At 40.1% G+C, this 15,863-nt stretch overlaps 2 protein-coding genes across 2 annotated transcripts in view; one reads left to right on the top strand and one right to left on the bottom strand.

The window, feature by feature from the left end:
* The first annotated feature begins 301 nt into the window (after positions 1-301).
* On the top strand, positions 302-5,997 carry trhrb (thyrotropin-releasing hormone receptor b). Its single transcript, XM_058618485.1, has 2 exons — positions 302-1,265; positions 2,962-5,997. Exons 1-2 carry the CDS (start codon positions 438-440, stop codon positions 3,385-3,387), a joined length of 1,254 nt encoding a protein of 417 aa, XP_058474468.1. The 5' UTR covers positions 302-437; the 3' UTR covers positions 3,388-5,997.
* A 6,947-nt stretch (positions 5,998-12,944) lies between these two features.
* Positions 12,945-15,863, bottom strand: part of nudcd1 (NudC domain containing 1) — a 32,912-nt gene continuing 29,993 nt past the window's right edge. Inside the window, exons 9-10 of the mRNA XM_058619615.1 lie at positions 15,422-15,581; positions 12,945-13,433 (exon numbers count right to left, since the gene is read on the bottom strand). Of these exons, the coding sequence (XP_058475598.1) occupies positions 13,144-13,433; positions 15,422-15,581 (450 nt within the window). The 3' untranslated portion in view covers positions 12,945-13,143. The remainder of the gene's footprint in view (positions 13,434-15,421; positions 15,582-15,863) is intronic.

The following is a 15,863-nucleotide window of genomic DNA, read 5'->3' as shown; positions in this document are numbered from 1 at the left end:
ATAAATAAAAATGATTGTGAGTTATTATTATCATTATAATAATAATAATAATAATTATTATTATTATTATTATTATTAATAATAACAATAATAATAACAACAACATTAACAATAATAAAATGATAATATCAGTGAAAGAGACTAATCTTTTGTTCTGTGAGATTAAGAGCAGCTGGTTTTGTTGACTGGGGCTCGATCATCTTCAGAAAATGTAATAACGCTCTATAATCCCGCCCTCATGCGTAAACGCGCGGCTCAAAAACCAAACCTCCCCGTGTCCTCGCGCACAGACTCACTGAGACTGACCACATCTCTGTCATGTCAGGGTGATCTGGATCTGCAGCTTCCGCCGCGCGTAAAACCAAACTCTATTACGCAGCGGAGGCAGGACGCGTAATAATAATAATAATCTGCTGTGATTTCAGACTAAGATTAAGATGGGGAACTTCACAACATCTCCACAGCAGCTGAACCACACTTTAGGAGTGTGGACTGACTACAGCCTCCAGTACAAAGTGACCAGCAGTTTGCTGCTGCTGCTCATCTGCGTCCTCGGCATCGTCGGGAACGTGATGGTGATCCTCGTGGTTCTGACCACCAAACACATGCGGACTCCCACCAACTGCTACCTGGTGAGTCTGGCCGTGGCGGACCTGATGGTGCTCACTGCGGCGGGTCTGCCCACCGTCACGGACAGCGTGTTCGGCTCGTGGGTGTTCGGACACTACGGCTGCCTGTGCATCACCTACTTCCAGTACCTGGGCATCAACGCGTCTTCGTGCTCCATCACCGCCTTCACCATAGAGCGGTACATCGCCATCTGTCACCCCATCAAAGCGCAGTTCCTCTGCACTTTGTCCAGAGCCAAGAAGATCATCCTGCTGGTTTGGGCTTTCACGTGTCTCTACTGCATGGTGTGGTTCTACCTGTCGGACATTCAGGAGCTGGTGTACGACAACATCACCATCACCACGTGCGGTTACAGGGTGCCCAGGAAGTTCTACCTGCCCATTTACTTCTTCGACTACGGCGTGTTCTTCGTGTTGCCGCTGCTCCTCTCTGCGGTTCTCTACGGCCTCATAGCGCGCATCCTCTTCCTCAACCCGCTGCCCTCTGACCCCAAGGACAAGAAGAAGAACGGACAGTGCAGCAGCGGCGGCGGCAACAACCACGCCAACAACAACCACACCAACAACAACCACAGCAAGAGCATCAGCTGCAAAAACACGCGCCACTCCAGCTCCACCGCAACATCCCGCAGACAGGTGCGTCATTTTTTTTCAAGTTTTTATTCCAAGAAGTAACTGAGAAAATACTGACCTCATTCGCCTCCTCCTCCTCTTCCTCAAATATACTTAATACACTGGTATAGAATATGGTAATTATTGTTGTAATAAAAAAGGTAAATAAATGTATTAATGACCAGTTATATATGTACTGCAAAGTGTTACCAAATACACTTTGACAAGTGTATCTCCAATAAACAAATGTAAATATTACAATACAATTAGTATATAAAATAAAACTGTTCATTTTACCTTTCATATCAGTAAATATCTTCATCCGATCCTTTAATTTCTGAAAAATAATCAGGACTGCCGTCTGTCAGTATGTTAGGATTTCACACATTAAACAAAAAAAACATAATTAACTTCGATAAACTGTTGCATAATGTCACCTGAAAATGTGTTAAACCCTGTTTCCACCAGCTGCAGGAGTAAAAATGCTTCTTGAATTAATGAATTCATTAATTCATTCATTCATTCATTCAATGGTCCTGAAAAAAAAGGAGACCGTTAAAGCAGGTGCTGTAACAAATTCTTCAGTTGATTACATTTTAAGCACAAAAACACAAAAAAAGGTTATATTTTCATTCGCCTTTACAAGCAATTAAATAATCAATGTGAGTTAGTCATTTAAAAATCTTGTTTTGTTGTTTAATATCATTCCACACTGTGCGTGTGTGTACTTGTTATTGCTGCCTTTAGGGGTTATGGTTACATGTACATGACAATGTTTGATTAAGGAGGACATTTTAACTGGTCCTCACAAGACTTTTTGAATGTCCTTATTTAGAATTTGGTGTGTGTGTGTGTCTGTGTGTGTGTGTGTGTGTGTGTTCTATTCTGGCACTGATGTTGCCAGGACCAGTCCTCATGGAGACCAAAACCTGGCCCTAATGAGACAACATTTCTGTGGAACTGGTTAGACATTAACTGGTTATGGTTAAGGTTAGTGATAAGGCTTTGTCCAGGCTGTCCACATGAATGGAAGTCAAGGCAGTGTCCTCAGAAGAATAGGTGTATGAACCTGTGTGTGTATGTGTGTGTGTGTTTCACCTTCAAGATGCTACAGTTATTAAATTAAAAGGATACTTTTTTGACATTTTAAGATTTATTCAGTTTTCGCTAACTTTAAATCCCAATAGCATATGTGCAACAGTAGATAAGAGTAGGTTTCACGAAAGTCCACGTCACTACTCACCACAAAGGTGACGTGATGATCACTTGATGACGTAAATAAAGAACGTGAGTAGCTAATGATATGTGGTTGTGACCCATCGCTCGGTCAGACAGTCGTTTTCCCTCTTCCTCCAACAACACTTTTCTCTGCGACTTTTGCTGGCTCTGTCATGATGAACATCTAAAATAAACCATTAGTGCTTCTTGTGAGAACCAAGACTTAGTGAGACCTCCAAATTCAAGATCATTCTTTACAAGATCAGGCTGGTTATCCAATAGCAGACAGTAGGGGGCAGTGGAGACAGCCCCCAATCTTCCATTTTCTACCACTTTATCCTTCACATGAGGGTCGCGGTGGGCGCTATGCCAATCTCAGCTGACATAGGGTCAGATCACCAGGGTGGCCCACAACGACTCCAAAGATGTTAAATTAGGGTACAAATCCTGCATAGTTCTGTGCATGCTAACAGGAAACCCTCCTCATCATCTCTCTCTACAGGTGACCAAGATGCTGGCTGTGGTGGTGATCCTGTTCGCTGCTCTCTGGATGCCGTACCGCACTCTGGTGGTGGTCAACTCCTTCCTGGACCGGCCCTACCTGGACAACTGGTTCCTGCTCTTCTGCCGCATTTGCATCTACCTCAACAGTGCCATCAACCCGGTCATCTACAACGCCATGTCGCAGAAGTTCCGCGCCGCCTTCCGCAAGATCTGCCGCTGCAGGAGGAAGGGCTCCGACAAACCCGCCACCTACAGCATGGCGCTCACCTACAGTGCCGTCAAGGAGACGTCCATGGTGGAGAGCACCGACCACTTCGCGACAGAGCTGGAGGAGCTCACCGTCACGGACGAACTGCTGCCTGACCAGAAAATGATGTTTCCCAATCCGTGTGTCTATAGGAAGGTGGATTTCAGTGAAGCCTGAGGTTCACTCGATGGGTCCGAGGGTCAACTGAGGATTAAAGACCTGGAAAATATCGCTTAATGGAGTTCTTTAAATGGGAATATTGTTTCTTGAGTGCCTGCTGAACTGCTGTAGCGAGAGATGTAAATACAGATTACAGCCAATGATGCACAAAGAATGAGCCACAAACGCACCGATAAATGCTTTTATCTGCTGTTATCTTCTCCTGGACCACATAAAACTGCCAACAACAGCACGGATCTCCCTTCAAACATAAGGTGTTCAGTCAAAGTCCACACCAGCACAGACTCGTGGTGAGAGCTTCAAACAGCAGTATGGTATCACTGAGTGACAAAACACAAAGAAATCTTGGGATTTGACGTTGGGTGAACGTCACAGCCGGTCAGCGATGTCTTAATGTTGAAGGACACCACGTCCACACGTCAATGTTCTTTTTCAGCTGATTTGTATTTCATCGTTCCATGCTTTCAATTTTTTGATAATCGCGTCCCAACAAAACTTTTCGAGTTGTGTAGCATTTTAAATCTTTGCTTCTGTGAAAGGTTTCCGTGAATTTCAGTCAGATTACGGTGCATCATTTGATCAATTTGTTGTTACAGTTGAGGAGGAAGAAGAGATTTCGAAATCATGGAATCAGCAGCTGTTTCTTTTGGCCAGAATTATAAAAGTTAAGGAAACGAGATTTTGAATTCACTTTAACCGAGATAAAAAGAAACAAAGCAGGTCGGAGAGTTGGTTGAAACATTTTGAGTGAAAACAACTTGGAGAAGACGTTTCATCTCATGGAGAAGGTAACAACCAATCGCATCACACGACACAACCGTGTCCCACCGGACGAGCAACGGACAGATGAAGCAATCTCCGCCCTACATTGACACACGTTTTTGGTGATGGTGGAGGAGGAGGAATTTTACCACTGAAGGGACCGTTGGCTGTTTAGTAAAACAGCCATTAAGAGGCGCCCTCATTGTCTGATCGGCCCTGTGATTGGTCAAAGTATCTCTTGTCACAGGTCTGATTTCCACGATGATATAAACAGAATCTAAAGGAGGTGCTGGAGTCCACTTCCCAGCTAGCCCAGCTTTAATTCCCGTGAGTGAACTGACCACACTCCCGCACAAACAGTGAGTCAAATTTAGGTAGAGGAAATATAAAGAAGGTGCATTTCTTTTATATTAGAAAAAAGAAAAACCTTCACCCTGTGCACCAGTTTGCCATCCGTCTCTCCTCCTCTCACTCCATTAAGAGCGTGAATCACACACACACCTGAACCTTCACTTACAATACAGGCCTTATTCGTACTGTGAAGGACGTGGAAACAGCCTTGAGCACATTGTGGAAACCAAGCCTGTCTGTGCTGAGAGTGTCCACGATTATCTTAATACATGCTTCATATTTTCCATCCTAATTCTGTGGCATATTTGGAAAAAAAGGGTTTTATAAATTGTCAGTACTGATGAAATGTTGTTGTGTGATTGTTTGTAGGTTGATTATTAGTTGTATTGTCCATAAAATGACTGATTGGTTTTTAAAATAATTTTAATGTTAGGGTTTTGTGGTTAGTGTCATCAATAATTAATAACTTAATCGAATTGGACAATAGTGTATTTCCTTAACTTAATAACATTCACTATAAGTTAATACCTGGTTTAATGTGTGTTGCACCTGTGGCCACACCCACTGGTGATGTCACTGTTTACTGACACGCCTGCATTGAGGCCTGCATAGAGGCTGTTGCTCCTGCCAACGTAACCTTTAAAAAACACACAAATTAATGTATTAATCTTCATAAAATTTGAATGTGATGAACAGCACTAGTTTCAACTTCAAAAATATTGACACTGAATATTGACACTGAATATCTTAATTAAGATAATTCTACAGTTTTGAGCAGCATTGGATTGGTCTTAAACACAGTATGTTTTACATTGAGTATAGATTGTATATAGTGTTACAGAGCTGCAGTATTGTGTGTGTAAACGTGTGAATTATGCTGGAATCATTTACCTGAGGCACTATGAGTTCCACTGAAGCGTCAGTGTTTGTGATTCCAGGCCGAAGCAAAGTGAATTTATTGTTTTGGCTGTTTGTGGCGCTTTCTGTCATTTTATCAGTGGCTGCTTATGAATTTCAGAGCACAGTTTACCACACACTCACGCACACACACACACACACAAGGAAAAACAGTGTAATTGTGCAGCAGCAGAAAACACAGTGGAGAAAAATGAAGCTTTCACTCAATAATAACAGGGTTATTCCATTCACTACTGTATATGGAACATATCAAATAACAGCTACAGTGTTTGTTTATAATGATTGTACCAGTGCTGTTTATGCCTTGAGTATCAGTAAATGTATGCACTTGTGTATGCTCCCTGTGTATTTTAAGTGATTGTTATTATTATTATTGTTGGCAGCAATTATAAAGCAATGGTATCTGTAACTTTCATTGATGCACAGGAAGACAATAGAGTTATGATTTTTGTGATGTGCTATTTTAAAAACTGCTGCCACTTTTTTTTTTATCTTGTGAAGATGTTTATGATTGTCTAAAAATAATTAATTTGTATATTTTATCACTTTTTGTCCTGAATAAAGTTGCTTATGGGATTTTTTTTCTTTTTCTCTCTCCACATTTTTCTTTTTGGTGTAGAAAAATAAATAAATATTGGATGCTCATAATATATTATTAACTTCTAAATCTACTAGATTTATGTCCGTGAACAATCCAAGATTTTAAAAAGGACAAATTCAAAATATTTGGGAATGAATATATATATATAATATCAAGGTTATAGTTAAACCTAAAGTTGTATATGACTCTGTTAGCTTGTTTGTGTGCTGAAGAAAGTTTAAAGTAATTATTTTGTTTCAACCTCAGTAGCTGCTTAACTCATTGGGGCATTTAGTGGCTAGTGGCTAACTCTGTTGAACGTGGTGCTGAGCAGCTATTGTTTCTTTTAGCGAGCATTAGCTCATGCTAAATTAGCTAATGCTCATCTATATTTCTTTAGAAAATAGATTACATTTTTATGTATAATACCAAAATTATAGTTAAGTAAAGTTTATAAACTTACCAGGTAAGGTAATTGCTGTGTTTCCCAACCTTCTTAGCTGCTTGCGGCCAGTGACTAACTCTGTTCAACATGTGGTGCTGAGCAGCTACTGTTTCTTTTAGCTAAAAGCTCATGCTAACGGGAGCTAGCTGGCGAAGCAAACACAAAGTAGAGCTTGATTGGCATTTGATAAGCCAGTTATTTTTCTTGGAAGAGACCAAAATAGTGCTAAAAGGAAAGAGAATGTAAATCTCAAATTAGCCAGGAGACAATTAATGAATAAAAAAGTTGTTTTGATATAATGGGTTAACTTGTTTTTTTGATACACTGGATTAGTAAAAGCGCAAAAAGTGTTGCTCGGGGAACAACTGAATTACCACCACATTTCCTCTAACTTTCTTTGCTACTCGTTACTATCAAATAAAATCTATCTAAAAAAAAAACAAATAAAAAAAAGAAATCAGAAAATTGCCATAAATGTGATTTTCTGGTGGGATTACTTTTATTCAAGTATCAATTTTAGGTACTTTATACATGACTACCCAACTGTAAAATTGGCCATGATAAATATACAGAAGTGGAGAATGTGTATCAAACCACAGCTTTCCTCCCATCATTGCCCCATAATCACATGACATCTGTGTTCAAACATTGGATTTATAATAACGTCATCAAATCTATAGAACGCCACTTTCAATAACTTGCCTGAGAGCAGTTTCAGTAAACATCACAGGAATACAAAACTAAAACCTGTGTGAGTGTCATTTCAAAAAGGCGTCATGCAGTTTCGCTAGAGTGTAAAAAATTGTTCCTCACTCTCTCACAAATGCTGGTCTGCAGTTGGCTCAGGTCTCAGAGGTGATAATGGCTATAAAACACTACAGTGAGCAGACAGATGGTCCACAGAGACATTGAACCTTTTGTATACGAGGAAAAAATGGAGGTTTGTGATCACTGGCCCTTGTGTCATTATCACTATCATTTACAAAGCAATATGTGCTGAGTGGCTTGTACGCAGGTGTAGCCCAGTTAAATCGAAATTGACTCATTATAAAAGGTCCAATGTGTTCAGATTGTAGGTGATTTATTTTTCCAGTTGGCAGATATTGAGCGTCAAAAAATGATGTTTTGTTTGGTTGTTTTTGAATGTGCAGCGTTACATAGCGCTAAGTACAATCGTTTCTTCTTCTTTTACTCAAAATATATTAAGAGTTGAAAGTGTGATGGGCTAATAACTTGATTAAATAAGCCCACACAACCGTCATAAGCCTTAAAATATTTAGTGCACTACTCAGAAACACAAAAATCCATATAAGAGAGTGCTGCCAATGCTATGATTGACATGTGATTTCAGGGATATGTCGAGAAGAAAACAGCAATCAGGTAGGACATTTGAAAAGAAAACTGATTAGTACTTAAAATGATGTTCTCGTATGACAGGATATAATTAAGAAAACATTTGCGGGATGCAGGCCTTGAATTAAATGAATCACACTAGTGCCCCTCTGGAGGTTAAATAACAGCTTTATCTGTGCTACAGTATGATATTAACTTGTCTGAATTCAGCTCAATCAAGTGTCAAAACAGACAAGGTGCAAATAAGGAGAGGCTGCGGCGAAGAGTAAAGTTGACAGAGTGAGATGTGGCAGCGAGGAGGAGGAGGTGTGGTCGAGTCAGAGGAGAGGAAAATGAGGGAGGACGTGTAGCGAGAGGCGTGACCAGATAAGAAACTTTCTGGCTCATTAGCCATGAAATAATACAATAAAAAGAGCCTGTTTTGCGATAATGGCACTGTAATGTTCGTCATGACACCGTGGACAGGGACAACAACAAAGACAAGGGTTGGTGTGATTACAGCTCTCCTGCAACGAGGTCGCAACTTCAGCTTTTAGGAGTAATTACACACGGAAGGAAGCGCGAGAGACTGCCACGGAAAACTACTCTCTCGTCACACATTTAAAAGGAAGTAAACCAAGTGACCGTGCCATATTACCTGGTTGCAATGTTATTGTCGTGAAGAAATTCAAGTATCTTTTGTTTTGCACGGCTTTTCTTTTCTAGGTCTGTTGTGGCAATAAACGAACACACAAACATTAGCATTTTTCCTGTTAAACTTTAATACATCTTTATGATAATGGAAAAAGTCTAATCTGGAAATTAGGTAAACAGCTAGCCTGTCAAAGGGAAAGCCAATAAAATCACGATAAAAACGATCTCTAAAGTTCAATAATTTACACTTTGTAAGTCTATAAAAGACAGAATGTGACTTTACTGTTGTTTGTGTGTCCAGCTACAAGCTACGCTAACACACTGAGGCAGTGACTTTATATTGCAGTAGAGATAAGAAAGTGCACATTTTCAGTAGATGATCTGAAATTAAAATTAGAAAGAGAAATAGAAGTGAGAGAACATTAGACTTGTTTTTATCAGGGGCACAAAAGCACAGCTTTGCAGTGATTAGCACTTAGCTTAGTTTAGCCTAGTGCAAAGATTGGAAAAAGAGTTAAACAGATAATCTGGAAGTGCTACAGACATTAGAATCAGCATAAATATCATCTCTAAAGTTCAATTATCAACACCTTATGGTTAATAAGAACAAAAGGTAAGTAAATGAATGTGACTTTACTGAGGTTTTATGTGTCCAGCTACGAGCTAAGCTACCACCTTGTGACAATCACTTCTTCATTACAGTAAAGTGTGTAAAACTGTGTTTTATGTTTTCTACAATGCTGTCACGCTTCCTCCCCGTGTGGACAGACAGGATGACGTCCACATGGAATCATTACTTTCTTTCCGTCCACTGATCACATCAGTGAGCTCCATTCTCGACAGAACAATGTGCAATCAGCTGGGTTACAATTGAGCCACAGTGCGATTGTCTGACAGAATGAATATGTGAGTTTGTTTACTTTAATTGTTCAATCTTTAAAGGTGCCAATTACAGCAGCAGCTAAACTCACAGGGAGCAGATTTAGTTTTCTTCAAAATAAAGATGAAACAGTGTCACCTTGTTGCATTCGTATTACACTTTATTTCATTTTATCATTTTACGATAGACTAATAATTACAAGTGTGTTCCCACACCTTGGTTGACATCCAATTCAAATACTTTTCAAGGACTCCAGGATCAGGAAATTCAAGGACTGAATATGCTGACACAGCTTAAGATGGGAGGGCAACTTGTAAGCGCCGCTTCGTCCATGGCATCCACTTTTATTGATTTGCAGCACGCTCTGCATCTGGACAATTGATGGTCAGTCTTTTTTTTTTTAATTATACAGGTTTTCCATATCCATCCCTGTGGTGAAGCGGTTACCGAGTCACCCCACAGCAAAAAAGGATGGTGGTTCAAATCCGATCTACAAACTGCTTCTCTGAGTGCAGTTAACAAACTCCTCTTGTTTTTCCGTGCAGGTAAATGAACGTCATCAAAACAATTGAAATGCCATATGACTCAGTGTGCGGCTGATTTGAGTCATGCATTAATAACCCGAGTGTATACCTTTATTGCACAGCGTGATTGAAAACAACACTGGTGGAGAAATATGAGCCGGATCAGGTCCACGAGGCGGCGGCTGTCGTCGTCTCAGGAAACCCGACTTTAATTTAGAGCCTGATCAGGTTCCCTGACCCTGCAGCCAATTGAACTTATTCAGAGGAGCTGATTAAATCTTAGAGAGAAAGAGAGAACGCGAGACTATCAATCTCAGAAATGGTCTTTTATTAAAGTTTTTTTAAAAGCTGTGGTTTGGAGGCCCGGGGGACGCACACACAGCGAGCACTTATACTATCCAATTCTCTGTGTCAGGCGGCTCCATGACACTTTTTTTCCTCTGCACGTTTGAGCAAATAGAGCTCATCCTCCGAGACATTAGTGGACCTGACAAGATTGTCTCCAAGCAATTTAGGGATGCTGGTAAAGCTAATAAAAACAAGCAGTGGAGTCGAATTCAATTGTAAATCAATAATTAGATCAACGTGGGAGTAAAAAAAAAAGGATTTTCTTGTGAAAAACAATGACAGAGTTAAGAGGTAAGAGTGGTTACCCCTGGTCCGTCGTGTGGCTGAGCAGAGTCTCCCCAGAGAGTGTCGTGACGCGGGGGGGAGCAGAGGACACAAATTGCAGTCTTCACAAAATTGCCCATCCTGATGAAGACTATTGAACTGTGAAGCTTTTGACTTGGACAAGACGATGTGCACTCTTCCTCGGGTTGTTCCAGTTCATACATCACTGGCCTTTTGAGCAACTTGAGCAGTTCTTCAATCCTTTCCGAATATCATACACCTTCAACTGAACGTAAAAAAGACACTGCCAGGGATTTTAAAAAAAAGACGTTTTTCCATGTTTGATACCACTATCACAATCTTGAGAATCTTCCGATAATATCAGTCTTTTGACATCTTTTAAATTACTTTCTTAAGGAAACTACTAAACTGTCTGAGTGCATCACCAAACCAAGTCTGTGCTTAGTGAAGCATTGACGTGATATTTAGGGTTTAAAGAATGCATCAGATTCTAGGTTTTTCCTCGACATATCAGTTCATCCCTAGTTTTATTCAGGGAAAACCTGCCTCTGCCAGCAGAGAAACAAGGAAAGTTTGTTTGATTTCAGCCACTTAACTTAAGGTTCATAGATAAAATATACACCTGCTCAAGTCTATAATATCTTTAGGATTATGTTTGCAACTTTATATCATTATTGGAAAACCTTTTTTGACTGGAAATAGAAATAGTTTATCAACCAGTTACTTTTCTGCACCAAAGTCCATGGAGAAAATCCCCGTTTTTAGCCCACAGCAGGGACACAGGAGCTGCTGGTCCAGCGCTGCCTTGTTTCAAGTCCCTGCTGACAGCCATGTTCTCAGTGAGTGCACTCATCCACGTCTGAGGCTGCATCACACGCGTCAAAACATTTATCCCTTTCTCTCCTCTGCTTTTGTATCTCGGTGCTGTTCGTTTTTTTTAATTGAATGAAATAGAAAGAAGAGTTAGTGGATTATAATGTGTTGGAGTCCATTATCGCCCGTGTTGAATCTTTTCATACCTATTAGGAGGTCGAGGAGGATGAGAGGTCTTCTTCAGGGTTTCTCAGAATGGAGGAATAGAAAATGTCAGCCTTGAGCAAGGAAAGCAGAAATGTTTGTTTATCGGCTGGATGTTACCTTTTAGATAAATACGGAGAAAGCACAAAAGGTTAAAACATGAACTTTTCTCAATTATCTGTCCAAGGTTTCTAAAGGTGCAGACGTAGAGTGCATCAGATTCCATCTGCGGTGTTTCTAATAATAGCCTCAGCTTTTATTAAAGGTGCTACCGTTTCCATTTAATCCATCGTCACAACCAGAGAAGAGTTAAAGATCATTCGCTAATGACTTGATTGAACGTTTGTCCCTCTGGAGAATTCATCCAGCGATGTGTCCAAGATGGAGTCAAAGGCAAAAAGAGCCAAGTGTGATTTGTAAAACGTGTTTATGTAATGAATGGGAATAAAAATGGACGCGTGTGTGAAGGATTTCCTCCCCCTCCACCCTCCTACTCCCCACTGACCATCTGACACACACACACGCACACAAAGTCTTCAGAGAACTCATTATTCATCATCAGATGTACACTTTGTTGCACTGTAAATGTATTGATATAGTAATTTGGTTCTTGTAGGCTTCAAATAAACGTTTTATATTATAAATACTTTAAATAAAACCTTGCTATACTGAGGGCGCCATTTGTTTTTACAGTAACTTGAATGGACGAACCAGCCAGAGTGCATTTTTCATGTTTTAAAGCAGAAGCTTATGACGTAAACAAAGGCGAACAACATCCATAGCAGAATGTGAAGGCCATCATAGTTCCCTGATGTGTAGCGCTGTCACCTTTTCCAAGGATTAAGGACCCGTAATTCTGCGTAAAAACATCAAACATTTGAAATCATCTCTAAAAAAAAAAAAAAGTGACAGCCCTTCTGATGAGTTTAGGAAAGAGAATGGAGAGTGGAAAATTGTTGTTACAATCTACATTTTCACCATTAAATGTCACTTATTCTCAGACACTGGACCTAGGCTCCGCCCACCAGATGAGCATGGACAGGTGCACACTCTTCACACATGACAGATGACCCCGAGGCAATCACTCCATCTCTGAAAGGCCCATAATGACAATGTCTTATTACATTAAGTGTCTCCTTTTTCCTTTGTTTAACAGTTAAAAGCAAAGACAGGTGCGACTCAGGGCCAGCCAATAGGAGGCGCACTGTCTCTCTCTGAGCTGTCCTGTGATAAGTCAAAGTCAAAGAGGCTACTTTTCTCTGATTTCACATGATTAATATCTTGTGAAATGGATATTATGGAATTATTGACCAACACAATGTTGCCTACCGCAGCTTTAAAAGGTTACTGAAATGTACATTTATGAATAATCCAGTATGAGATGATGATATCCATGAGAAAACAGTGTCATTAATATTATTCAATCATTTTTTTCCCCCCAATAAATGTTTAAAAACATCAGCTTGTGAATATTTATTATGGTTTTGTTGATATTTTCCAAACTGCAAATGAAGATTTGCAGCATAAAAAATGAAAATTGAAGCGAATAAAAACCTCATTGTTGACAAATGCAGTCTTTTTTTGTTGCTGTTGTAGAAGAAAACAAATGTTCAGTGTGGAATGAGAGGCTTTTAGAGGCAAACGAGGCGACTTTAACCTAATTGTTATTGACCTTAAGAACAAAGAGGTTACCAGGGGTCAGGACGTACAGTCTTTCATTGGTCGCCCTGAAGCCCAGGATGGGTTTGTCGCAGTCCAGACTGGCCACTTGTTGCTTGGCAACCTGAGCCACCTGGCGGCCCTGCTTCCGGTTGAAGAGCACCGTCTCCACGGGCGACGGCTGGCGGTAGATGAAGGCGCGACAGAGACACTCGCAAATCGAAGAGTAGGAAAAGTTCGGAGCGCAGGATGCAAATTTTTTGGCTTGTTTGGACGCCTGGACGTATCCTGTGAAGACGGAGAATAAATCAGTTCAGAAACATGCACACTGTAACATTAATCCATTCATTGATTATTCAGAAGACCACAGGGGGGCGATAGATATTTAAATTGTTGATCGATTGTGAGCATCTTACACTTGCTCCACAAAATGTCAGAAAATGTTTCCCAAAACTTGAAATGTGTTGTTTTCTCCACAAACCAAATGTATTTGGTTTTAATGAGCAAATAATCCCAAACATATTCACATTTAAGAAGCTAAGAAGTCAAAAGGCTTGTTTTAATTATTAAACGTAATTAAAATTACTAATCGATAAATGGTTGCAGCCTTAAAAAATAGTGCATCTTAGCCAAGAGTCTCACGAGGGATTAATCTATGAAGCGAAAACATAATCCACCACATCACGCAGACTGATTTGAATGGTTAATGTGCACCATAGGGAGAGAGATCCGTTAATGACCCTGTTTTCAAACAACATCCATGTCTCTTTCAAGCTACAATCAGTGTCAGCGTTAACTCCCTCTCATCGTCAACTGCAGCCAGTTAAGACGTTCCTCCATCTTTCCAGTGCAGCGCTGTAGGCAGCGGAGCCGCGGGACGGCAGATGTAAACAGAGTTAATGGCTTTGAGGATGAATTATTCAGCTGGAGCTGCTGTGATTTATCAAAAATGGAAATGAGACTGCTGTTCAGTGAAACCTCTGATCGCACGCTCGTACTCGGGCTAATAAGATAAGATATGATGACTGGACCACTCACATCTACCTATAAACGTGAGGAAAGTCCATGTGACTTTTAATCGCATAACTGTCAAATGGTTCGCTTGATGGGATTGAAACTTGGCAGATGATTTACTAAAGGCACCAGTGTGTGCAGTTCCGACTTTGAGCATGTTTGGATAATGAATTCAAGAGATATCAGTGAAAGAATAAGGGGACTGTACTAGTACAAACCAAAAAAACAAGGGGGGAAGTAAACATCACATCGTGTGTCAGTGCGACAGAATAAGTCGGCAAAGAGATTAGAGAGAAGGGCTGCACAATTAATCACAGCACAGCCGAGTGTAACATCCAAACCCAAAGAGACTGTAGTTATTTGATAAAGATAAAGTGTGTGTCAAATCATCACGATGATGAAACTCTGCAGTGCAGCAAAAATCACTGGATCCAAAAAACCTGCGCTCTTCAGATATATACAAAAAATATATTGTTTGTTAAAGGGACTCAAAAAATAAATATCATACAATTTGTTCTTGCATTTTCATATATATATATACATATATACATACATATATACATCATATATATATATATATACATACATATATACATCATATATATATATATATACATATATATATACACATATATACATATATATACATGTACTGTATATATATATATATATATACTGTATATATACACATATACAGTACATGTTTATACATATATATATAAAAATGCAACATTTGAGAAGCCATGTTGATTAAGAATCAAATAACTGTCAATTTCAGTATTACTTAAATAATAAGATATTTATCTTTCCATAAACTTAGCATCTTCATAGACACAAAAGATTCTAAGCGCTGTAGTGTATATGCCAGGCCTGAGTGTGGCGCTGTAGTGCTGCCACGGAAATACACCAAAACAATGGTGGAGAAGATGGTTCTGTGTGAATTAAAAAGCAGATACAATACAAAATGGATTCCCCTGAACTTGCTCTTCACACAAGAAGATGGAGTCTACAGTCAATGAACAAAAAAAAACCTCCTCAAATACGAAATATTATAAGCTTTTCAAAGTTTTATAGCTTTGTACATGGACTTCGGGCAAAGGGCCTTGCTTCATTGTGGCAGCCATCTTGTGCCACCATGTTTTTACAGCAGCCGGAATGAACAAACCAGCCACGACTGCCATGGTAACAAACTGATGCAGTCTCACCATTGGGGCTCACTAATAGCTACGTGTTGGACTCCTGATGTTGGGTGCAGCTCTTACCCAGGGCGTTGAAGGTGGCGACGTGCTCCCACATGTTACTCGGCTGCTCGGGACGCGGCTGCCACACCAGAGCGTCCACGTCGTGTCGGAGACAGAGGCAGGGCATTTCCGAGGGATTCACGTCCACGGTGAACAGGTACTGATGGCTGCTCAGATTCACCTGGACACAGAGAGAGAATATTTGTATCATTTCTATTCTTTATGCTACACTGTGAAGACTAGCACCTGGATCAACAGATGACATTACACACATACACAGGTTTACACCTTGAAAAAAAAGGTGGTTTAGAAGTTCAGTTACACAGATTTCACCTCAGTGACTCAGGTCGTGTATATTCTCTTAAAAATAGAAAAATTGTGTGGTGAATATGATTATGCATCCCGTCTGAGCCATAAGGAATCCGCTTTTAAAAGAGGGCAAATTACTGTGACCAAAATTAAA

This window comes from Solea solea, chromosome 20 (genome assembly GCF_958295425.1).
Source record: "Solea solea chromosome 20, fSolSol10.1, whole genome shotgun sequence".
NCBI classification, from domain to species: Eukaryota; Metazoa; Chordata; class Actinopteri; order Pleuronectiformes; family Soleidae; genus Solea; species Solea solea.
This window is presented reverse-complemented; position numbering and strand designations above follow the sequence as displayed.